We start from the raw sequence: 26,598 nt of genomic DNA on the forward strand, positions 1-26,598 counted from the left end.
CACATGTTCTCACTTACAAGAGGGAGCTAAAGGATGAGAACACATGGACACACGGGGGAAAAAACACACACACTGGGGCCTGTCAGAGGGTGGGAGGTGGGAGGAGGGAGAGGATCAGGAAGAATAGCTAGTGGATGCTAGGCTTAATACCTGGATGATGGGGATAATCTGGGCAGCAAACCACAATGACACACATTTACCTATGTAACAAACCTGCATGTCCTGCACATGTACCCCTAAACTTAAAATACAAGTTGAACATTTTAAAAAAGAAGCATAAATAAACTACGAATTGTTTAAAATGAGTGAACGTTCCTATATTTTTCCAGATAATCAGGAAAAGCTTCATGGGATGGGTAACATTTCATATGCACCTTAAAAAAAGATATCATTTCAGGCATCTACAGTGGGAATGTGGACTGCTGGGGATCTCTCATTTATCTTTTCTCCACAATGGGGAATTCTTCCTGGCTCCAGGTGGAGCTCAGCTGGACTGACTTCTTTGATTCCCTCTACTTTCTTCTATCATTGATGGAAATATAGGTTGATTCCACATCTTTGCTATTGTGAACAGTGCTGCAGTGAACATACATGTGCATGTTTTTAATAGAACAATTTATATCACTTTGGGTATATACTCAGTATTGGGATTGCTGGATCAAATAGTATTTCTGCCTCTAGGTCTTTGATGAATTGTCACACTGTCTTCCACAATGTTGAACTAATTTACACTCCCACCAACAGTGTCAAAGCATACTTTTTTCTCCACAACCTTGCCAGCATCTGTTGCTTTTTGACTTTTAAGTAATAGCCATTCTAATCAGTGTGAGATGGTATCTCATTGAGGTTTTGATTTGTGTTTTTCTAATGACCAGTGATGCTGAGCTTTTTTTCCTATTATTTTTGGCCACATGTGTCTTCTTTTCAGAAGTGTCCATTTATGTCTTTTGCCCACTTTTTAATTTTTTTTGCAAATTTGTTTAAGTTCCTTATAGATGCTGTATATTAGACCTTTGTCAGATGCATAGATTGTAAAAATTTTCTCCCCTTTTGTAGGTTGCCTGTTTACTCTGTTGGTAGTTTCTTTTGCTGTGCAGAAGCTCTTTTAATCAGATACCATTTGTCAATTTTTTGCTTTAGTTGCAATTGCTTTCAGTGTCTTCATCATGAAACCTTTGCTCATTCCTATATCCTGAATGGTACTGCCTAAGTTGTCTTCCAGAATTTTTATAGTTTTGGGTTTTGCATTTAAGTTTTTAATCCATATTAATTTTTGCATGTGGTGTGAGGAAGGAGCCCAGGCTCAATTTTCCGTATATGATTACCCAGTTATCCCAGCACCATTTACTGAATAAGGAATCCTTTCCCTGTTGCCTGTTTTTGTCAGATCTGTCAAAGATCAGATGGTTGTAGGTGTGTGGTCTGATTCAGGCATCCTTTATTCTGTTCCGTTGGTTTATGTTTCTGGTCTTGTACCAGTACCATGCTGTTTTGGTTACTACAGCCCTGTAGTATAGTTTGAATTTGGGTAGTGTGATGCCTCCAGTTTTGTTATTTTTGATTAGAATTGCCTTTGCTAGTCAGGCTCTTTTGCAGTTCCCTATGAATTTTAAAATGTTTTCTTCTAGTTCTGTGAAGAATCAAATGATAGTAATAGCATTGAATCTATAAATTGCTTTGGGCTATAAGACCATTTTTATGATATTGATTCTTCCTATCTATGAGCATGGAATGCCTTTCCATTCATTTGTGTCATCTCTGATTTCTTTGACCAGTGTTTTTTAGTTCCTGTAGAGATCTTTTACCTCCCTGATTAGCTTCATTGATAGGTATTGTGTTCTTTCTGTGGCAATTTTGAATGAGATTGCATTCCTGATTTGGCTCTTGAATTGACTATTGTTGGTGTATCAGAATGCTTGTGATTTTTGTACATTGATTTTGTATCCTGAGACTTTGCCGAAGTTGTTTATCAGCTAAAGAAGCTTTTGGGCTTAGACTCTGGGGCTTTCTTGATATAGAATCATGTAGTCTGCAAACAGTGATAGTTTGACTTCCTCTTTTCCTATTTGGATGTGTTTTATTTTTTTCTCTTTTCTGATTGTTATGTCCAGGACTCCTAATACTGTATTGAATAGTAGTGGTGAGAGTGGGCATCTTTGTCTGGTGCCGATTTTCAAGGGGAATGCTTCTAGCGTTTTCCCTTTCAGTATGATATTGTCTGTGGGCTTTTCATAGATGGCTCTTAGTATTTTGTGGTACATTCTTTCAATATCCAGTTTCTTGAAAGTTTTTTAACACAAAAAAGATGTTGAATTTTATCAAAAACCTTTTTCTGCATCTATTGAGATAATCGTGCATTTTTTTTCTTTAGTTCTGTTTATGTAATGAATCATATTTATTGATTTGAGTATGTTGAACCAGACTTGTGTCCCAGGGATGAAGCCTACTTGATAAGCTTTTTGATGTGCTGCTGTATTTGGTTTGCCAGTATTTTGTTGAGGATTTTTGCATCAATGTTCATCAAGAATATTAGCCTGAAGTTTTTCTTTGTTCTTTTTTTTTTTTTTTTTTGTATCTCTACCAAGTTTTGTCATCAGGTTGATGCTGGCCTCATAGAATGAGTTAGGGAGTAGTCCCTCCTCCTCAATTTTTTGCACTGGTTTCAGCAGGAATGATACCAGCTCTTCTTTGTACATCTGGTAGGATTCAGCTGTGACTCCATCTGGTCCTAGTCTTTTTTTGTTGGTAGGCTATTTATTACTGACTCAAATTTTGACCTTGTTATTGGTCTGTTCAGAGATTCAATTTCTTCCTGGGTCATTCTTGAGAGGGTGTATGTGTCCAGGAATTTATCCATTTCTTCTATAATTTCTAGTTTATGTGCATGGAGGTGTTCATAATATTCACTGATGTTTGTTGTATTTCTGTGGTGTCAGTAGTAATATTCCCCTGGTCATTTCTCATTGTGTTTATTTGAGTCTTCTCTTTTTTCCTTTATTAATCTAGCTAGCTGTCTATCTATTTTATTAATTTTTTTTCAAAAAATCACCTCCTGGATTCATTGGTTTTTTCGAATGGCTTTTTTGTGTGTGTCTAAATTTCCTTCCGTTCAGCTCTGATTTTGTTTATTTCTTATCTTCTGCTAGCTTTGGGATTTGTTTGCTCTTGGTTCTCTAGTTCTTTTAGTTGTAATGATAGGTTGTTAACTTGAGATCTTTCTAACTTTTGATACAGTCATTTAGTGCTATAAATTTATCTCTTAACACTGCCTTAGCGGTGTCCCAGAGATTTGGTACATTGTCTCTTTGTTCTCATTAGTTTTGAATAACTTTTGGACTTCTGCCTTAATTTCTTGTCCCAAAAGTACTTCAAGAGCAGATTATTCAACTTCCATGTAACTGTATCATTTTGAGTGAATTTCTTAGTCTTGATTTCTAATTTGATTGCACTGTGGTCCAAGAAATTGTTTGTTATGATTTTAGCTCTTTTGCATTTGCTGAGGAGTTTTTAACTTCTGATTATGTTATCAATTTTAGGGTGCGTGTCATGTGGTGATGAGAAAAATGTATATTCTGTTATTTTTGGGTGGAGAATTCTGTATATATATATCATGTCCATTTGATTTAGTGCTGAGTTGAGGTCCTAAATATTTTTGTTAATTTTCTGTCTTGATGATTTTTAATTTTCTGTCTCAATGATCTGTATCATATTGTCAATGGGATGTTAAAGTCTCCCACTATTATTGTGTGAGAGTCTAAGTCTCTTTGAAGGACTTGAAGCACTTGCTTTATAAATCTGTGCTCCTGTGTTGAGTCCATATATATTTAAGTTAGTTAGGTTGTCTTGTTTGATTGAACCCTTTACCATTGTGTAATGCCCTTTTTTTGCCTTTTTTTATCTTTATTGGCTTCATGTCTGTTTTGTCCGAAACTAGGATTGTAACCCCTACTTTTTTTCTGTTTTCCATTGGCTTGGCACATTTTCCTCCCTTTATTTTGAGCCTATGTGTATTATTACATATAACACTGGTCTCTTGAAGACAGCATAACAATGGATCTTGGTTCTTTATCCATCTTGCCACTGTGTGTCTTTTAATTGGGGCATTTTACCCATTTACATTCAAGGTTAGTATTGATATGTGTGGATTAGATCTTACCATCATGATGTTAGAGGATTATTTTGCAGACTTGTTAATGTTATTGCTTTATAGTGTCACTGATTTCTATACTTCAGTGTGTTTTTGTAGTAGGTGGTAATGGTCTTTCCTTTCCATATTTAGTGCTTCTTTCAGGAGCTCTTGTAAGACAGGTCTAGTGGTAAACAATTCCATCAGAATTTGTTTATCTGAAAAGGATTTTATTTTTTCTTCTCTTATGAAGCTTAGTTTGGCTGGATATGAAACTCTGAATTGGAATTTCTTTTTTAAAGAATATTGATATTGGCCTCCACTCTCTTCTAGCTTGTAGGGTTTCAACTGAGAGGTCCACTGTTAGTCTGAAGGGCTTCCCTTTTTAGGTGACCTGACCTTCATCTCCAGTTGCCTTTAATATATTTTCTTTCATTTTGACCTTAGAGATGATTGTGTGTCTTTGGGATGATCTTATTGTAAAGTATTTTACTGGGGTTGCCTGCATTTCCTGAATTTGAATATTGGCCTCTGTAGTTGGATTGGAGAATTTCTCATGGATGATATCCTGGAATATGTTTTGCTGGTTGCATCCATTCTACCCATCTCTTTTAGGAACGTCAATGAGGTATTCTTTTTTCTCTATTCTTGTCTGACTTTCTTATTTCAGAAAGCTAGTCTTCAATTTCTAAGATTCTTTCCTCTGCTTTGTCTATTCTGCTAATAATATCTGTGATTGCATTATGAAATTCTTGTAGATGTGTTTTTCAGCTCTATCAGGCCAGCTACATTTTTTCTATACTATCTATTTTGTCTGTCACCTCCTACATTGTTTCTCATGATTTTTTAACTTCCTTGCATTGGGTTTTAATATACTCCTTTAGCTCAATGATCTTGTTTCCTATCCATATTCTGAATTCTATTTCTGTCATTTCAGCCATCTCATTCTGGTTCAGAACTCTTACTGGAGAGGTGATGTGATAATTTGGAGAAAAGAAGGCACTCTGGCTTTTTGAATTTTGAGCATTTTTGTGCTGATTCATTTTCATCTTTGTGGGCTTATCTACTTTTAATCTTTGAAATTGCTGGCCTTTGGATGTTTGTTTTTCCTTTTATCCTATTGATAACCTTGAGGGTTAGTTTGTGGTATAAGGTGGATTCGGCCAACTGGCTTCATTTCTGGGTGATTTTAGGGGGCCAATGCTCAGCTCCCAACTCCTGAACTGTGTGCTCTAACTCTGGAGGACTAGTATTGGTCCCAACTTTGGCTCCTCAAGGTTTGGATCCACTGCAGTTGGTGGGGGGTTGCTGAGGTGCAGCTGTGACAGAGTGATAGTTGGTGCTGGGGTGCCTGCTTCCCTGAAGGTACTTACCACAGTGGCAGAGGAAATGCAGCTGGGGGGGAAGATGGGGAGCCTCCCCCTAACTTTACAGTGTGTGTGATTGCATTGAAGGTGGTGTTGGCTTGGGGGCAGGGTGCTTGTGGGTGCAGGTCTGGGTGCTTTCCCTGTGCCTCAAAAGCAGGAGCAATCATTCAGGTTGGGGGAGGATCTGCTGTTCTCTTTGCAGTGTTAGTACAAGTGCAGGGTGCTGACAGGGCAATGGTTGCTGCCTCTGGGCCTGCCAAGGCTCCATCTGCAATGGTGGTTGGTAATGGAGAGGCAAACTGCACTTCCATGTGCTGGTGGGGCAATGAAGTAAAACCCACCTGTGCAGATGTGTGCCAGCAAAGTGATGTGGGGAGTCGCTGTGGGCCTGGAGGAAGCTGCAGTATGGGAAGGGAGTGGGCAGACTAATGCATGGATATAGTGGTCACTTCACTGGGGCTTGCCACTGGTCATGCGCAGTCTACAAGAAGAGAAGCTCTAATGTAGGCCCCCAGGTACCCAAGACTGTCCTGCAAGCAGACATGGCCAGGCTGTGGCCCTGGGAGAAGCCAGCAGACCAAGGGGTGCTCAGGTCAGACCAGTCTCATCTGATGGGCAAGACGGCCCTGTGGATATCAGGTCTGAAAATTCCCCTAGGTCTAAAGTCTCCTATGGGAGCAAGTCTAGCCTAGGGGGATGGACCTCCCTGAATATGCTCTGATACAGATGCTACTGAACTAAACCCTCTGGGCTTTACCTCAGCTGGCTTGCTGCCCCAGCTACTTTTTAAGGGGTCTCCTCCTGCTGGGGCTCCAGAGGCCCATGGTGAGAGCTGCCGTGGTCTAATAATGCAATCTTCATTTTGGCAATGAGTATTTGTCTGTACATTTATCTAGTTGTCACTAAGTCCAATATAAAGCCTCGAAGCCACTATAGATTCCTAGGATATCCATAATGTAAATTGAAATGATCTCATTCCCCCTCCCAGCCTAATTTCTCTGACCCAAGCCAGCTGCATGTAGACCACATCCAATAAGCCCTTTCTACACCCTCAAAATTTGTATCCTATTGTCACCATAAGATATCAGATAATTATTTTTATGAACATTTGCTAGCTCCTGATGTTTCTTATTTTGTCTGTGGAACCTATGCTTATTGTCTTTAACTGACCTACTGAACTAGATCTTCTTTTCTTACCAATTTTACTAATCCCTTTATGTTGCTTGATTTTCTACAATTTCCTTCTTTTATTGATCTATCACCCACCTTCTCCAGTTTACCTAATTCTCACTATTGGAACAATAAAGTTTTCAGAAACTCAGAGGTATTTTTGTAGCTGATCTCAGTTCCTAAGGAGACAATTTAGGAAAAACAGCTATAGAGCAAGGCCAAGTTCCTTTCATGATCTTATTACATTTTCAGAAATGTTTGCCACCATTTGGGTACCATTCCTAGGAATCTACCACCTGGCTGAAAAAGTTAGACTCAACAACAGGATCATTTAGTCATTACTTATCCAATTCATCATGGCCATGGACAACATCACAGCTGCTCTCAAATCAATGGCTCACCATTTTTGAGATAAGTCCCTTCTACTAGGTTGGTGCAAAAGTAAATTGTGTTTTTTTGCCATTACTTTTAATGGCAAAACAGCAATTACCTTTTGCAGCAATCTGATATAACTACTTTATTGAGGGTTTTTATCATAAAGTGATGCTGGATCTGATAGAATGCTATTTCTGCATCTATTGAGATGATCACATGATTTTTGTTTTTAATAGTGTTTATGTGATGTATCACATTTATTGACTTCTGTATGTTAAGCCATCTCTTCACCCCAGGATGAAGCCCATGTGATCATGGGGTATAATCTTTTTGCTGTGCTGTTGGATTCAGATATTTAGTATTTTGTTGAGGATTTTTGCATCTATGTTCATCTGGGATATTGGTCTGTAGTTTTGTTGTTGTTGTTGTTGTTGTTGTTGTTATGTCCTCTCCTGCTTTGGGTATTAGGGTAATACTGGCTTCACAGAATTATTTAGGGAGGATTCCCTCTTTCTCAATCTTTTGGAGTAGTTTCAGTGGGATTGGTACCAACCATTCTTTGATTGCTTGGTAGAATTCAGCTGTGAATCCATCTGGTTCTTGAATTTTTTTTATTAGTATTTTTTTTTTAGTACTGAGTTAATCTTGCTGCTTGTTGTTGATCTGTTCAGGGTTTCTATTTATTCCTAATTTAATTAAGAGTGTTGTATGTTTCCAAGAATTTATTCATTTCCTCTAGATTTTCTAGTTTGTGCACATAAAGGCATTCATAGCAGGCTTAAATGATCTTTCATATTTCTGTGGTACTGGTTGCAATTTCTAACTGAGTTTATTTGGATCTTCTCTCTTCTTGGTTAATCTGGCCAATTGTCAATCTATAAATTTTTGTTGCCTTTTTAAAGAATCACCTTTTTGTTTCATTTATCTTTTGTACTTTTTTGTTTCAATTTCATCTTGTTCTGCTCTGAACTTTGTTTCTTCTGTTGCCTTTGGGTTTACTTTGTTCTTACTTCCTTGAGGTGTGACATTAGGTTGTCAATTTATGCTCTTCAAGACTTTTTTGAGGTAGGCATTTAATGCTATGAACTTTCCTCTTAGCACTGCTTTTGCTGTATCCCAGAGGTTTTGATAACTTTTGTCACTATTATTATTTAGTTTAAATAATTTAAAATTTCCATCTTGATTTCATTGCTGATCCAAAAATCATTCAGGAGAAAATTATTTAGTTTCCAAATATTTGTACAGTTTTGACTATTCCTTTTGGAGTTGGCTTCTAGAGTTTTTTCAAATTAATTAATTAATTAATTATTATATATTAGGTTTTAGGGTACATGAGCGCAATGTGCAGGTTAGTTACATATGTATACATGTGCCATGCTGGTGTGCTGCACCCACTAACTCGTCATCTAGCATTAGGTATATCTCCTAATGCTGTCCCTCCCCCCTCCCCTCACCCCACAACAGTCCCCAGAGTGTGATGTTCCCCTTCCTGTGTCCATGTGTTCTCATTGTTCAATTCCCACCTATGAGTGAGAATATGCGGTGTTTGGTTTTTTGTTCTTGTGATAGTTTACTGAGAATGATGATTTCCAATTTCATCCATGTCCCTACAAAGGACGTGAACTCATCATTTTTTATGGCTGCATAGTATTCCATGGTGTATATGTGCCACATTTTCTTAATCCAGTCTATCATTCTTGGACATTTGGGTTGGTTCCAAGTCTTTGCTATTGTGAATAATGCCGCAATAAACATACGTGTGCATGTGTCTTTATAGCAGCTTGATTTCTAGTCCTTTGGGTATATACCCAGTAATGGGATTGCTGGGTCAAATGGAATTTCTGGTTCTAGATCCCTGAGGAATCGCCACACTGACTTCCACAAGGGTTGAACTAGTTTACAGTCCCACCAACAGTGTAAAAGTGTTCCTATTTCTCCACATCCTCTCCAGCACCTGTTGTTTCCTGACTTTTTAATGATTGCCATTCTAACTGGTGTGAGATGGTGTCTCACTGTGGTTTTGATTTGCATTTCTCTAATGGCCAGTGATGGTGAGCATTTTTTCATGTGTTTTTTGGCTGCATAAATGTCTTCTTTTGAGAAGTGTCTGTTCATGTCCTTTGCCTACTTTTTGATGGTGTTGTTTGTTTTTTTCTTGTAAATTTGTTTGAGTTCATTGTAGATTCTGGATATTAGCCCTTTGTCGGATTAGTAGGTTGCAAAAATTTTCTCACATTTTGTAGGTTGCCTGTTCACTCTGATGGTAGTTTCTTTTGCTGTGCAGAAGCTCTTGAGTTTAATTAGATCCCATTTGTCAATTTTGGCTTTTGTTGCCATTGCTTTTGGTGTTTTAGACATGAAGTCCTTGCCCATGCCTACGTACTGAACGGTAATGCCTCGGTTTTCTTCTAGGGTTTTTATGGTTTTAGTTCTAACGTTTAAGTCTTTAATCCATCTTGAATTGATTTTTGTATAAGGTGTAAGGAAGGGATCCAGTTTCAGCTTTCTCCATATGGCTAGCCAGTTTTCCCAGCACCATTTATTAAATAGGGAATCCTTTCCCCATTGCTTGTTTTTCTCAGGTTTGTCAAAGATCAGATAGTTGTAGATATGCGGTGTTATTTCTGAGGGCTCTGTTCTGTTCCATTGATCTATATATCTGTTTTGGTACCAGTACCATGCTGTTTTGGTTACTGTAGCCTTGTAGTATAGTTTGAAGTCAGGTAGCATGATGCCTCCAGCTTTGTTCTTTTGGCTTAGGATTGACTTGGTGATGCGGGCTCTTTGTTGGTTCCATATGAACTTTAAAGTAGTTTTTTCCAATGCTGTGAGGAAATCATTGGTAGCTTGATGGGGATGGCATTGAATATGTAAATTACCTTGGGCAGTATGGCCATTTTCACGATATTGATTCTTCCTACCAATGAGCATGGAATGTTCTTCCATTTCTTTGTATCCTCTTTTATTTCATTGAGCAGTGGTTTGTAGTTCTCCTTGAAGAGGTCCTTCACGTCCCTTGTAAGTTGGATTCCTAGGTATTTTATTCTCTTTGAAGCAATTGTGAATGGGAGTTCACTCATGATTTGGCTCTCTGTTTGTCTGTTGCTGGTGTATAAGAATACTTGTGATTTCTGTACATTGATTTTGTATCCTGAGACTTTGCTGAAGTTGCTTATCAGCTCAAGGAGATTTTGGGCTGAGATGATGGGGTTTTCTAGATATACAATCATGTCGTCTGCAAACAGGGACAATTTGACTTCCTCTTTTCCTAACTGAATACCCTTGATTTCCTTCTCCTGCCTCATTGCCCTGACCAGAACTTCCAACACTATGTTGAATAGGAGTGGTGAGAGAGGGCATCTCTGTCTTGTGCCAGTTTTCAAAGGGAATGCTTCCAGTTTTTGCCCATTCAGTATGATATTGGCTGTGGGTTTGTCATAGATAGCTCTTATTATTTTGAGATATGTCCCATCAATACCTAATTTATTGAGAGTTTTTAGCATGAAGGGTTGTTGAATTTTGTCAAAAGCCTTTTCTGCATCTATTGAGATAATTATGTGGTTTTTGTCTTTGGTTCTGTTTATATGCTGGATTACATTTATTGATTTGCATATATTGAACCAGACTTGCATCCCAGGGATGAAGCCCACTTGATCATGGTGGATAAGCTTTTTGATGTGCTGCTGGATTCGGTTTGCCAGTATTTTATTGAGGATTTTTGCATCAATGTTCATCAAGGATATTGGTCTAAAGTTCTCTTTTTTGGTTGTGTCTCTGCCAGGCTTTGGCATCAGGATGATGCTGGCCTCATAAAATGAGTTAGGGAGGATTCCCTCTTTTTCTATTGATTGGAATAGTTTCAGAAGGAATGGTATGAGTTCCTCCTTGTACCTCTGGTACAATTCGGCTGTGAATCCATCTGGTCCTGGACTCTTTTTGGTTGGTAAGCTATTGATTATTGCCACAATTTCAGCTCCTGTTATTGGTCTATTCAGAGATTCAACTTCTTCCTGGTTTAGTCTTGGGAGAGTGTATGTGTTGAGGAATTTATCCATTTCTTCTAGATTTTCTAGTTTATTTGAATAGATGTGTTTGTAGTATTCTCTGATGGTACTTTGTATTTCTGTGGCATCGGTGGTGATATCCCCTTTATCATTTTTTGTTGCATCTATTTGATTCCTCTCTCTTTTTTTCTTTATTAATCTTGCTAGCGGTCTATCAATTTTGTTGATCCTTTCAAAAAACCAGTTCCTGGATTCATTAATTTTTTGAAGGGTTTTTTGTGTCTCTATTTCCTTCAGTTCTGCTCTGATCTTCATTATTTCTTGCCTTCTGCTAGCTTTTGAATGTGTTTGCTCTTGCTTTTTGAGTTCTTTTAATTGTGATGTTAGGGTGTCAATTTTGGATCTTTCCTGCTTTCTCTTGTGGGCATTTAGTGCTATAAATTTCCCTCTACACACTGCTTTGAATGCATCCCAGAGATTCTGGTATGTTGTGTCTTGGTTCTTATTGGTTTCAAAGAACATCTTTATTTCTGCCTTCATTTTGTTATGTACCCAGTAGTCATTCAGGAGCAGGTTGTTCAGTTTCCATGTAGTTGAGCGGTTTTGAGTGAGATTCTTAATCCTGAGTTCTATCTTGATTGCACTGTGATCCAAGAGATAGTTTGTTATAATTTCTGTTCTTTTACATTTACTGAGGAGAGCTTTACTTCCAAGTATGTGGTCAATTTTGGAATAGGTGTGGTGTGGTGCTGAAAAAAATGTGTATTCTGTTGATTTTGGGTGGAGAGTTCTGTAGATGTCTATTAGGTCCCCTTGGTGCAGAGTTGAGTTCAATTCCTGGATATCCTTGTTGACTTTCTGTCTCGTTGATCTGTCTAATGTTGCCAGTGGGGTGTTAAAGTCTCCCATTATTAATGTGTGGGAGTCTAAGTCTCTTTGTAGGTCACTCAGGACTTGCTTCATGAATCTGGGTGCTCCTTTATTGGGTGCATATATATTTAGGATACTTAGCTCTTCTTGTTGAATTGATCCCTTTACCATTATGGAATGGCCTTCTTTGTCTCTTTTGATCTTTGTTGGTTTAAAGTCTGTTTTATCAGAGACTAGGTTTGCAACCCCTGCCTTTTTTTGTTTTCCATTTGCTTGGTAGATCTTTCTCCATCCCATTATTTTGAGCCTATGTGTGTCTCTGCACATGAGATGGGTTTCCTGAATACAGCACACTGATCGGTCTTGACTCTTTATCCAATTTGCCAGTCTGTGTCTTTTAATTGGAGCATTTAGCCCATTTACATTTAAAGTTAATATTATTATGTGTGAATTTGATCCTGTCATTTGATGTTAGCTGGTTATTTTGCTTGTTAGTTGATGCAGTTTCTTCCTAGGGTTGACGGTCTTTGCAATTTGGCATGTTTTTGCAGTGGCTAGTAACGGTTGTTCCTTTCCATGTCTAGTACTTCCTTCAGGAGCTCTTTTAGGGCAGGCCTGGTGGTGACAAAATCTCTCAGCATTTGCTTGTGTGTAAAGTATTTTATTTCTCCTTCACTTATGAAGCTTAGTTTGGCTGGATATGAAATTCTGGGTTGAAAATTCTTTTCTTTAAGAATGTTGAATATTGGCCCCCACTCTCTTCTGGCTTGTAGAGTTTCTGCTGAGAGATCCACTGTTAGTCTGATGGGCCTCCCTTTGAGGGTAACCCGACCTTTCCCTCTGGCTGCCCTTAACATTTTTTCCTTCATTTCAACTTTGGTGAATCTGACAATTATGTGTCTTGGAGTTGCTCTTCTCGAGGAGTATCTTTGTGGCATTCTCTGTATTTCCTGAATCTGAATGTTGGCCTGCCTTGCTAGATTGGGGAAGTTCTCCTGGATAATATCCTGCAGAGTGTTTTCCAACTTGGTTCCATTCTCCCCGTCACTTTCAGGTACACCAATCAGATGTAGATTTGGACTTTTCACATATTCCCACATTTCTTGGAGGCTTTGCTCGTTTCTTTTTATTCTTTTTTCTCTAAACTTCCCTTCTCGCTTCATTTCATTCATTTCATCTTCCATTGCTGATACCCTTTCTTCCATTTGATCACATCGGCTCCTGAGGCTTCTGCATTATTCATGTAGCTCTCGAGCCTTGGTTTTCAGCTCCATCAGCTCCTTTAAGCACTTCTCTGTATTGGTTATTCTAGTTGTACATTCTTGTAAATTTTTTTCAAAGTTTTCAACTTCTTTGCCTTTGGTTTGAATATCTTCCCATAGCTCGGAGTAATTTGATCATCTGAAGACTTCTTCTCTCAGCTTGTCAAAGTCATTCTCCATCCAGCTTTGTTCCATTGCTGGTGAGGAACTCCGTTCCTTTGGAGGAGGAGAGGCACTCTGCTTTTTAGAGTTTCCAGTTTTTCTGCTCTGTTTTTTCCCCATCTTTGTGGTTTTATCTACTTTTGGTCTTTGATGATGGTGATGTACAGATGGGTTTTTGGTGTGGATGTCCTTTCTGTTTATTAGTTTTTCTTCTAACAGACAGGACCGTCAGCTGCAGGTCTGTTGGAGTACCGGGCCGTGTGAGGTGTCAGTCTGTCCCTGCTTGGGGGTGCCTCCCAGTTAGGCTGCTCAGGGGTCGGGGTCAGGGACCCACTTGAGGAGGCATTCTGCCCATTCTCAGATCTCCAGCTGCTTGCTGGGAGAACCACTGCTCCCCTCAAAGCTGTCAGACAGGGACATTTAAGTCTGCAGAGGTTACTGCTGTCTTTTTGTTTGTCTGTGCCCTGCCCCCAGAGGTGGAGCCTACAGAGGCAGGCAGGCCTCCTTGAGCTGTGGTGGGCTCCACCCAGTTCGAGCTTCCCAGTTGCTTTGTTTACCTAAGCAAGCCTGGGCAATGGCGGGCACCCCTCCCCAGGCTCGCTGCCGCCTTGCAGTTTGATCTCAGACTGCTGTGCTAGCAATCAGCGAGACTCCATGGGCATAGGACCCTCTGAGCCAGGTGCGGGGTATAATCTCCTGGTGCGCCATTTTTTAAGCCCCTCAGAAAAGCGCAGTATTCGGGTGGGAGTGACCCAATTTTCCAGGTGCCGTCTGTCACCCCTTTCTTTGACCAGGAAAGGGAACTCCCTGACCCCTTGCACTTCCTGAGTGAGGCAATGCCTCACCCTTCTTCGGCTCACGCATGGTGCGCGCACCCACTGACCTGCGCCCACTGTCTGGCACTCCCTAGTGAGATGAACCTGGTATCTCAGATGGAAATGCAGAAATCACCCGTCTTCTGCGTTGCTCACGCTGGGAGCTGTAGACCGGAGCTCTTTCTATTCAGCCATCTTGGCTCCTCCTGGCTGGTTTTTAGTTTTATTCCCCTGTAATCTGAGAAGATACTTGATATAATTTCAATTCTCTTATATGTATTAGACTTGTTTTGTGACTATTGTATGATCTCTTTTGGAGAATGTTCCATGTGCTTATGAGAAGAATATATATTCTGCAGTTGTTGGGTAGAATGTTCTGTAAATATCTGTTAAATCCACCTATTCTAGAGTGTAGTTGAAGTCCATTGTTTCTTGTTTCTTTTTTCTTTTGTTTTGAGATGGAGTCTCACTCTGTCTCCCAGGTTGGGGTGCAGTGGCACGATCTCAGCTCCCTACAACTTCTACTTTTCAGGTTCAAGTGATTCTCCTGCTCAGTCTCCTGAATAGCTGGGATTACATGTACCCACTACCATGTCCAGCTAATTTTTGTATTATTAGTAGAGACAGAGTTTCACCATGTTGCCCAGGCTGATCTCAAACTCCTGACCTCAGGTGATCTGCCCCTCTCAGCCTCCCAAAGTGCTGGGATTACAGGTGTGAGCCACCATGCCCAGACTAAATCCATTATTTCTTTGTTGACTTTCTGTCTCAATATATGTCTAGTGCTGTCAGTGGAATAGTAAAGTCCCACACTATTATTTTGTTGCTGCCAATCTCATGTCTTAGGTCTAGTAGCAATTGTTTTATACATCTGGGAGCTCCAGTGTTAGGTGCATGTAAATTTATGATTGTAATATATTCTTGTTGGATTGACCCTTTTACCATTACATAATAACCTTCTTTGCCCCATTTTTTTTTTTACTGTTGTTGCTTTAAATTCTGTTTTGTTTGATATAAGAATATCTACTCCCGCTCTCTTTTGGTTTTTATTTGCATGGAATATCTTTTTCCACCCCTTTACCTTGAGTTTATATGAATCCTTATGTGTTAGGTGAGCTTCTTGAAGACAGCAGATATTTGGTTTGTGATTTTGTATACATTTTGCCATTCTGTATCTTTTAAGTGGAGCATTTAGGCCATTTACATTTAATGTTAATATTGAGATGTTAGGTACTGATCTATTCATCATGTTCATTGTTACCTACATACTTTTTTTTCTGAGTTTTATGCTTTCAAGAGGTTCTATTTTGGTGCATATCAAGCTTTTGTTTCAAGATTTAAAACTCCTTTTAGCATTTATTGTAGTGCTGGTTTGGTAATAGCAAATTACCTCAGCATTTGTTTGAAAAATAACTTTTTCTTTCATTTATGAAAGTAACTTATTTTGCTGGATTCAAAAATTCTTGACTGACAGTTATTCTGTTTAAGAAGACTAAAGATAGAACCCCAATACCTTTTAGCTTGTAAGGTTTCTGCTGAGAAGTCTGCTGTTAGTCTGATAGATTTTCCTCTATAAGTTACCTGATGCTTTTTTCTCCCAGCTCTTAGTATACTTTCCTTCATGTTGACTTTAGATAGTACAATGACTATGTGCCTTGGTGATAATCTTTTTGCAGTGAATTTCCCAGGAGTTCTTTGAGCTTGTTGTATTTGGATTTCTAAACCTCCAGCAAGGCCAGGGAAGTTTTCCTCAATTATTCCCTGAAGTAAGTTTTCTAAATTTTAAGCCATCTCTTTTCCCTCAGGGACACTGATTATTGTTAGGGTTAGCTGTTTTACATAATCTCATATTTCTTTGAGACTTTGTTAATTTCTTTTGTTTCATTTTTCCTTATATTTGTCTGATTGGGTTAATTACAAATCTTTGGCTTTCAGTTTTGAGATTCTTTCTTCTACTTGTTCTAGTCTATAGTTGAAACTTTCCACTGCATTTTGTAATTCCCTAAATGAGTTTTTCATTTTCAGAACTTCCGATTGGTTTTTCTTCATGATGTCTATTTCTCTAGAACTTTTCAATTTCTATCCTGAATTTTTTAAAATTTTCTTTATGTTGGTCTTCACCTTTCTGTAGTATCTCCTTGAGTAGCTTAATAATTGACTTTCTGAATTCTTTATGTGATATTTCAACAATTTTATTTTGGTTTGGATTCATTACTGGGGAATCTTTTTAGAATGTTATAGAACCTTGTTTTGTCATATTTATTACCAGAATTACTCCTCTTGTTCTTTCTTATTTGGGTAGACTATTTCTTCTAAGTGTTCTTGAATTTATTTTTGATTTGACTTTTTCTAAAATTTCATTTTTTCTCCCTTAGGGATGTGACTTTAATGTTTATAGTTTTCTTTTTACCCTAATTTTGTTCTTGATGGTGCTTTTAGAGGTGAAGGCTCTGTTTGAGTTCCTTGATTATAGTCTTTGTATGACGGCTTCCTCAGATATTAGTTGTAGTAGCAATGTACTCAGTGTGTGGGCAAGTTCACTATCTCCTATAGAATTGGAATGGCAGAGGTCTGTTGAAGTTTATCTCATTCCCCCATGGTATGTACTTTTTAATTTATTTAATTTACCCCCAGTATTTTATTTACTGAGTTGATGGTTCAGGCTTCAGGTCAGTAGGGGAGGTGTCCCTGGGTAGGAACAGGTTGTAGCTAAAGCATATGGATAAATGCAATACCCAATGGTGTGCAAAGGTCCTAGCCTTGATGAAGGTGGCTGAAGGAGCTCTCAATTAGACACACTGAGGTCTTATCAGGGAGAAGGATGGGAGCCAATTCAGTTCTTCCACGAGGCCAGCAGTAAAGCTATCCACCTCCAAGACTCACTCGTGTCCCAAGAGAGGCACCTCTTTTCATCTGTAAGGATGTTGATATTCCAAATAGAAAGAAATTGTGACTCTGCCTCTCATGCAAACATGAACCTTGGGAGTGCTCCTTCTGTGGGAATGCAGTACTCTGAAGTGTTCCAGGAGGACTCTCTATAGGTGCACCCATGCTGAGCTCCCATAGGAGAAGCCCCAGCTGTGTCTGCAGTGGTGGAAAAGGAAGGAAAGAATTCCCCTTCTGTAAGATCTTTCATGAGCACCAAGGCTGCCTGACTGTTGGAGTAGAGCTGCAGAATTTCCCTACTGAGCCCAGCACAGCAATTGTGTCTCTGCTGAAACAAACTTCCCACCAGTGGAAAAATCTGCGATTTAAGTCTTGACATCCAGATTCTTTTGTCCCAGGTATTTTAATAACTCAAGTTAAGGAAATAATAGAATTTTTATAGAGATGCTTCTGATTCTGTTGAGAATTTTGTCTTCTTTGCGTCAGGGTCCTTCATGGTAGGTAGGGACTTCTTTATTATGAACCTAGACAATCAGTTCAAAAGTAAGTGTAGGCAGTCTTGGCATTGGGTGGTTCCAATATGCACAGATTTCATACTAGTTGAACATTATATGGAATTACAGAAAAAAAAGCTGACCAGGGAAATGTTGACATGGTTGCATTTTGAGACAGATATTTACCCAGAAGAACTGGATTCTTTTGTCCCATGGGGTGTTCCATTGATGAGGTGCTCTCTCCCATACCCTAGGAGTATGAGTTCCTGAGAACCAGACTATAGTGATTGTCCTTCTGGGTCTAACCACCCGGTGGGGCTTCTATACTCCAGGCTGGTGCTGGGGGAAGTCTATAAGGGTTCTAGTGATGTTACCTTTCCTCAAAACCACAGCAGTTGGTACCAGTACCGGCTGTGATGGGAGTGGCAGGGGAGTGATGTAGACTCTGTGAGAATCCTTGATTATAGATAGCCTTAGTGAGTTGTTTTTCTTGAATGTTGATTATGATGGTAGTGAACTGGGCATGTGGACAGACTCAGACATCCTGGTTAGCCAGTGTGTTGCAGGCAATGGTGGTAGTTGAGGTCAGCTACCAGTTTTCTCATTTCTGGGCACAGTCTTGTTCTATCTAGAGATGCTGTAGTGGACTGTGTTGGCTGGCCTCCAGCCAGGAGGTAGCACTTGCCAAAGAGTACCTGCTCCTGTAATAGTAGCAGGATTTGAGCTTTCCCTGCTTTGCCCAGAGGAGATATTCTGGTTTCTTAGGTGATGGGCAGGGCCATAAATCTCCTAAATGTTTCTGTCATTTGTGTTACACTACCAGGGAGGGTGGAGGGGCACAGCCAGGTTGGGGCTGTGCTCTGACTCTCCACATGAGTGGCAAGCTGCAGCCTCTCTGAGGGTCAGAGGGCATTTATTAGGCTGCTGGGGTAATGCTCCAGAGGGGAGTGTCACTGCCTCTGTTGCACAGAAGAAAGTTTGCACAGAGAGTGGAGAGTAGCAGGTGGCAGTAAGCCTCACCCAGATCCCACACAGTTGGCAAAGTTGTTCTCACTCCTGAAGTGTTCTGCTAGCAGCACTGAGCTAAGCTCCAGGCAGCCTTGGCAGCCTGGCTCCTGCACTCATGGCTGCAGTGTACTTCCCACTTGCTCCCTGAGTTCTGGCCAACGGAGTTTGCTTCCACTCAATATTATATCCCAAAATTCAACTGGGGTCTTCTTTCAACCTGTGACCACTGCCTGAGCTACTTGGCTGACTTCCTTGAGTTCCTGTGAGATACAATAAGGAATGAATGGTTTCCCTCAGTCCATGCTAGAGATTGGGAATGCCTGCAAGGTGCTTTCCACTACTGCCTCTACTTTTATATTTCTCACTATTCCCTAAATCAGTCCCAGCTCTGGGTAGGGTAAAGCCTTCCCCCATGGCCTGGATTTCAGGTTCCCTGATGGGGATGCATATCCTGGAGGCAGTCTCTCCCCTTCTCACACTTTGGGGACTTAGAGTTTTTTGGCTGTTTCACAGTGTAGGCTGTAGCCTGCCACTTCTTTCAAACAGCCTGTGCTTCTTTCAGTTTTCTTGTTAAGTTCCTGTGTTGCTTCTTGAAAAAAGTTCACAGTATAAATCTCTACATGCTATTCTGTCCTTTCAAGTGGGAGAGGTGTGCTAACACTGCTTCTAAGCTTCCTTCTTGGAAGGAAAAAAACCCAGCCGAGCAGCCTCTAACCTTTATCATTCTGTTTTTCTTTATGGGTATCCCTCTCATTAAATGTCTCATTGATCTCACAATACAATTAGCAACCTGCACCAGGTACCAGCAGATGGTTTTGCTAGTCATAAATGAGCAAACTAGAGGAGAAATAAACTTAAGGGAACAATGCCTCTTTTTCCCTTGAACAAACTAGAGTCAGGCTTCTGAACTTTCTCTTAGGCTGACTTGTGTACTCTCTTGTAAAATGTAGTTCTAGTAAATAATGCAGAAAGACAATTTAGCAAGAATCCTGCCATCCTCAATATCTGATGACCTTCTATATCTGATCAAAATTCTTCACTTCCCATTCTTGGTATCTGAATACTCTGGCTTGCCTTCAGCAAAAATCCTGTTAGGATTCAGGTGCTATGGATTCAGTGGGCTATGATCATACCACTGCACTCCAGCATGGGTGACAACGTGATTTATTTATCTCAAATATAAATAAATAGAAGAATAAATAAATCCTTCTTGATTGGTTCAGCCAGAATTCCCCCTAGATTTGATGTCTCTTCTTAATAATTTTTCATTCGCTGGCCACCCCCTGCTTCTTGGCTATAAGACCTCCCTTTTCCATGCTGCATTTGAAATGAAGCTCACCTCTACACTGGGGTTTTTCTGCCCCATGGCAATAGTCCTGAATAAACTTTGCATTTAGCACTTTAACTTTTGTCCTGCTCTGGTTTTCTTTGACACTATCTTAGTGCATAGCAAGATAGCAATTTCTCAGTAAATTTTTTTTGTATTTGTGTATTTAATAAATAAATGTTGTTTAGATGCTTGGAATCCCTATTTTCTGCACCATTTATGTCTAACAGCATCTTAGTGTTTTGTTATTGCTGTGAGCCCATCAATAATTTACAATTAAAGTAGTTCAGGTTGGTGGAACTGCTAATAACAAGCCAGTGCCCCATTTAGATGTTTTGATTATTAAAAAATGTATCTATGTATATATGCATTAACTGTATGTATATATGTTTTGTAAGTATATATTTATGTGTGTATGTATCATTTGTATAATATCCATATGGACATGTAATATATATGTACATTTGTATTACATTGATGTATATATGTATTATAAGTGTGTATATAGGTATTACATACCTATATACACATTTGGTGATAGGCAAGTATTGTAAAATGTTAACAATTGTTCAATAATTGTTAACAATTGTTTGATTGCTTAATTGGCTAAAAGAAGTATATGAATATTAATCATATACTTTTTTCAACTTTTCTGTAGGTTTGAAATTTTTCAAAATAAATTTGGAGGTAAATGTCTTTGATCCATATCTCTTTTGAGTCTCTGCCCTACTTCTCTGCCAACTTCACAGCTAAGATTGTTAAAATGTTTCCTCTCCTGCTTTTAGTTTGTGCTATGTACAGTATGACTTAGTGGTTAAGACCATGGATTCTGGAGCCAGATAGCCTGGGTTTGGTTCCTGAGCTCTACCATTGTACTTCTATAGACAAGAAATTTCTCTGTCCCTCATTTTTTTTAAAGTAAGGTTATTAGAAATTAAAATAGTAATAAGAGTAAAACACCTAATAAATTTGGTGAACAGTAAAATGGATACCACTGAAATGTTATTTGAAAACTAAAAGATCACCTGAGGATTAATTTAAAATAGAATATAAAGAGACAAATATGATAGTCAAGAAGCAGGAATGTATCCGTTAGTATTTATTCAGTCATGAATAAAACATCTTTGCCAAATAAGCTTAAAAGATAAGAAGGTCTATTGGATTATGCAGTCAGAAGAGATCGTTTACTCCAGAGATTTTGGGTCTATTTCTGTGTAATTTCTTCAGCTATGCTCTCATTTGAGTATTGACTACAACCCCAGGCTGGTTTTCCTCTTGATGGTGAAAGGGAATTGGCTCTGCTGGGTTTCATATCCACATACCATAACATTTAGAGAGAGAAAGACTATTTTTTGTGGATCTCTTTTAAAATAAGAAAACTCATTTTTCAGGAAAAAATCACCTTTTCTGTCTCACTGGCTCCATATAAGTCACAAACTCTTCCATCAATAGATGTCTGGGATTCAGTGTTACTAAGAGTTGAGAGTGAATGACACAGAAACGCACTTTTTATTTATTTGTATATAGTTTTTGAGGCAGAGTCTCACTCTGACACCAAAGCTAGAGTGCAGTGGCCTGATCTCAGCTCACTGCAACCTCTGCCTCCAGGGTTCAAGCAATCCTCCTGCTTCAGCCTCCTGCGTAGTCGAGATTACAGGGATGCACCACGCCTGGCTAATTTTAAAAATATTTTTAGTAGAGATGAGGTTTCACTATGCTGGCCAGGCTAGTTTCAAACTCCTGACCTCAGGTGATCTACCTGCCTTGGCCTCTGGAAGTGCTAGGATTAGAGGCATTAGCCCAGATTACTGTGCCAAGCCCAGAAATACATTTTAAAAATTATGGCATTATAGAAAGGGAAAAGAAATCAATACAGGTACTCTGTTTCATAGAACCTGAGAATGTAAAATGACTAATGACTAACACTAAATATGAAAATATTATTGATTAGAGAATACATATTCTGCATGAATAGTTTTTCAAGCAATCTCTTGAAAGAACTCAAAAAAAGTTAGAATCAAATTCAAACAGACAATTTACTTCTCACAGATGATTCTGCTTAAAAAGGGACTAATGTTTGAGAACTTGGAATGTGCCTGAGTTTGTAAAATTATGCTTTAAGATTCCAGAAATTTGCCAACAATAGTAAATGCACACTACCGTTATATGTACTGACATTTATTCCTAGTATCTGTTGGATTTGCTGAAAATTGTAACTAATTACACTCTGACACAATCTGAGACTTCATGAATAATTTAGTTCACTTTTGATGAACCCTAGTAGCTTAGATTTTGAAGTATATTTTACAGGAATTTCTCCTTTCTGAACATTTTGAACTCATATATCATTATTTTTAAATAATTTAATATTTTATATTCAAAGTGGCCTTGTCCACTGCCTCACTATCCCTTGATTTAAAATAAAGTATTATCAAATTGAAATCAGTTTTCCAGAGGGGATGACACTTGTTTCAGAACGTTACAAAATTTTCTTTTCTTCATAATTTTTTTCATAATATTTATTACTTCCTTATTTCTTAGGCTATAAATAAAAGGATTTAATAAAGGAATGACTAAAGTATAAAATCTAGCAACAGGTATATCTTTATCCCCTTCATTAACTGCACCTGGTCGAGCCTACATGAAGAGAAGGGAATAACCATAGAATACTGACACAGAGAGAAAGTGAGATGCACAAGTAGATAAAGCTTTGCTTCTTCCCTCCTTGGATTTCATTGTAAATATTGTGAAAAGGCTGTAGAAATAAGAGACTAAGACTATAGTAATAGTAAAGATTTGAATTGACCCTGCCAAGATAAATAACACCAATTCATTGATATAAGTGTCAATACAAGAAAGTCTATATAATGGAAGAACATCACAGAAAAAGTGACTGATTTGATGAGACCCACAGAAAGTTAACCTCAGCAGAAACCCTACTTCGATCATGGGATGCAGGTTGCCAGCTAGGTAGGCTCCTGCAGTCATCTGAGTGCAGAGTGTCTTGGACATCACGGTGTGGCACTGCAGTGGGTTGCATATGGCCACGTAGCGGTCATAGGCCATTGCTGCCAGAAGAAAGCAGTCTGTAGTTTCAGCAAGACAGAGAAAATAAAATTGTGCCATACATTCATACAGGGTAATCCTTTTGTCTGCAGAAAAGAAGTTCTCTAACATCTTGGGAGTAATAGCAGAGGAACAGCAGGAATCCATCAGAGCCAGGTTGCCCAGAAATATGTACATTGGTGTGTGAAGACGATGCTCTATATAAATCAATGCCACCAAACCAATGTTCCCCACCATGGCGATCAGATAGATGGCAAAGAACACCACAAACAGAACAGTCTTCAGCTTTGGATGATATGTAAATCCTGTGAGGATGAACTCAGCTGTCAAGGAGTGATTCTCCTCATTCATCTCCACCTTGTCTGTTGAGATATGAATGAGGGGTTATAATATTGTAATTGATTGTAATTGAGAGCATATTATTGTTCCTTCAATTTTTTTCCTTTTTACAACAAGTAGAGGAATTTCTTTGTCATATTTCCCCTGCTGTTTCTAAATACATCCTCACATACTTCTGGGTGACATTTGTTCTCCTAAAGTGTCAGTGCCTATGACCTCAAGCTCTGACCCTTAGGATTCACAAGGATATTTTGCTAATTCCAGGGAAGATGCTTAAATTGGAAATGGTTCATCTTTATAAATGTATGCAAGGATAGCATAAAAAACTAGGGGACCCATATCTGGTTCATTGTTCTCAAATAATTTCACTGTCAGTTTCGTATTGAAGATCCTCCTTAAAACAAATTTATAATATATGTATATGTCATATAATATAGAATATATATATTATATGGGGCTATATATATATATATATATACACATGCACACACACATATCTCTCTCCAAGAAAATAATTTTTATATATTCTTCCAGTAGACTGAATGTTTTAAAAAAGCACATAACAGATGTGTTAAATTTATATCTTAGGAACTGCATAAAATTCACTAAGAACTGAGGAGGAAAATATTTATCTTTAAAGAAAATTATCTTGGAAATTTAAAGAAATAAACATCCATAGATTATCACTTGTCTCATCCCTTTCCCCAGTATCACACCCATTTTCATAAACATTGACTCTATCCATTCTATTATTCCTGTTGATTTTCTCCTAAATGCCTAAATCCTTCCTCCTTTTGATAAGGAATACTTTTTATGTAATGCTACTTAAAGTTTTAACTAATTGCCCCAGGCCACACAGATTTCCATCTTCCGAAAGGTAGACCCTCTCTTATATACTCCACACAGTTCAGAATTTCTTGCCTATATATACATTGCTTTTTAAAAATGTAAGTCTATACAATTTTCTTATATTGTAAGCATTTTGAGGTTAGTTGTGATTTACACTTCTGTGAAAAGAGCTGTAAAATACTATGGGGGAAAAGGCAGTATTAATTTCAGTATTAGCTCCACGCTGATGACCTGGAATGAGTAAAGCTGCTTTATGAATTCTACTAACGATCCTTAATGATTCTTTGGTTTCTACAGACTATTAGCTTTAAAGAAAAGTCTACAAAGAAATATATAAAATCATTACATAAAATTTTAGGTGTCTTTCTTTTATCTAAATTGACTCTTTTCTACCATTTTTCTGTTTCTTCAGAAAATTATATAAGATTTTCTTATATAAGAAATTATATAAATTATATAATTTATATAAGAATAAATTATTTATATATAAATAAATATATAATTTATATAATAAGAAATTATATAAATTTCTTATATAAGAAAATCTTATATAATTTTCTGAAGTATACTATAGCAGATTAAAAGCTACTAAGTAAAAGCAAGCTTACCTTTATACTATAGCTTTCTAGCACTTAGGAAAAAAGAGAAAATCCTTTAAATCTTAATAGGATTTTTGAAGTCAAATTTTGCTTTGCTTTAAAAGGCTGTTTCCTTTCCCTACATAGTGATTCATTAGGACATACTGACTGATAATTCGAATCATGTAAGTTCTATGGTAAAAATAGACATATTTTTATATTCAAAATATTAAAACAAAAGCATGGGCTGACTATTTTATTAATTTGTTTTAAAATAATAAATGTAAGCCATGTAGTCAGTTAAGTTAGCAATAACTTTCTATGTACATGCCTAAATTATTTAACAGAATTTCTTTGTAACTTTACCTATGTGTTTTGAAATTCTATGTTACAATCAGTAAGTCAGACAAATTGCAGTATTGTCTCATCCTAGTTCTTCATAGCATTCAATTTTGAAAAGTGCTAGAAAGATTAGAAAAAAGCTGAAATTTAAGAACAATAAAAGATACTAAATAATTCAGAGGTACTAAATAATTCAGAGATTTATGGTTGCTAAAATTAGAAGTAAAAATAAGTTAGCACACTTCTCTTAACTAGATTTTACTGAGAAGAGCTTTGTAACAGCTTTATGATGTGGTTTTCATAAAATTAAAGAATATAAACCTTGGCTTCTAAAACATTTGGGATTAAAAGAATGAAAATCTAGGAGACTACTAGTAGGTCAGTGTTGATAATTATATCTGTTACACTGCAAAGTTAAAGTTTTCCACCAAATCCTAAAGGGATTTCTCTGTACTGACATCACTGGAATTCTGTGGACTCAGTCCTAAAAACATATAAACCACTTGAAATTAATTAAAGATGTCTTGTGAGATAATGAGGTCAAAACAAATGACCTTCACTAAAATCTGTTTGATGATCATCTTGCTGATTCATATGAAACCGATCTCATTTTTACAATTTTATTCACTATTCTGAACATACAAGATAAAACAGGCAGAAAATAGTCTCAGGCTGGTTTGACCTGTTACCGGGGGAAGTGTGACTAATACGCTTTGTAGAAAATAATTAGTATTTAAAGAGGATCCAAGAAAGTGTAGAAAGTGCTGCCAGGGTCATCAACTTCTTCACTCTGTGAGGTGAATTTGTTCCCACACCCTACAATGCCCTCAGGGAAACTTTGATATTATTATTATCTGGCTCCCCATATGAATTATTGAGATTGCTATACTGTCTTTTCTGCTCATATCAGCTGTCCTTTATCCTGTTGTTTCCTTCTTCACACTTCACTCCTCAATATACTATATATTTGTTAGGATGTCTATAATCGGTCACTCCTGTCCCATCACTATCATTAGCATATAGGCTTAAAGGGAAGGGGTTTCTTTGACACATTCAATCCTGTATTTCGAATATCTTGAATAGTGTCTAGCACTCTTTTTTTTTTTTTTCTTTGAGACGGAGTCTCGCTGTCGCCCAGGCTGGAGTGCAGTGGCGCGATCTCGGTTCACTGCAGGCCCCGCTCCCCGGGGTTCACTCCATTCTCCTGCCTCAGCCTCCCCAGTAGCTGGGACTACAGGCACCCGCCACCACGCCCGGCTAATTTTTTGTATTTTTAGTAGAGACGGGGTTTCACCGTGTTAGCCAGGATGGTCTCGATCTCCTGACCTCGTGATCCACCCGCCTCGGCCTCCCAAAGTGCTGGGATTACAGGCGTGAGCCACCACTCCTGGCTGTGTCTGGCACTCTTTAGTGCTAATTGAGCACTTGTTGAAAGAAAGGGGGAAAAATAATACTGCACTGCTCAAGAATTTATAAAATTCCCCATTACTTTTCAAACCAAATCAATTTTTCTTATTTCGGTGTTCTAGATATCCCATTGTTTTCTGTATCTTATCAT

At 38.2% G+C, this 26,598-nt stretch overlaps 1 protein-coding gene across 1 annotated transcript; it reads right to left on the minus strand.

The window, feature by feature from the left end:
* Positions 1-22,308: 22,308 nt before the first annotated feature.
* On the minus strand, positions 22,309-23,283 carry LOC100446177 (olfactory receptor 5K3). The gene is given in 1 exon segment (XM_009238659.4): positions 22,309-23,283. A coding segment is annotated over 1 exon segment (975 nt).
* Between the last annotated feature and the right edge of the window lie 3,315 nt (positions 23,284-26,598).

Source organism: Pongo abelii, chromosome 2 (genome assembly GCF_028885655.2).
Source record: "Pongo abelii isolate AG06213 chromosome 2, NHGRI_mPonAbe1-v2.0_pri, whole genome shotgun sequence".
Classification (NCBI taxonomy): Eukaryota; Metazoa; Chordata; class Mammalia; order Primates; family Hominidae; genus Pongo; species Pongo abelii.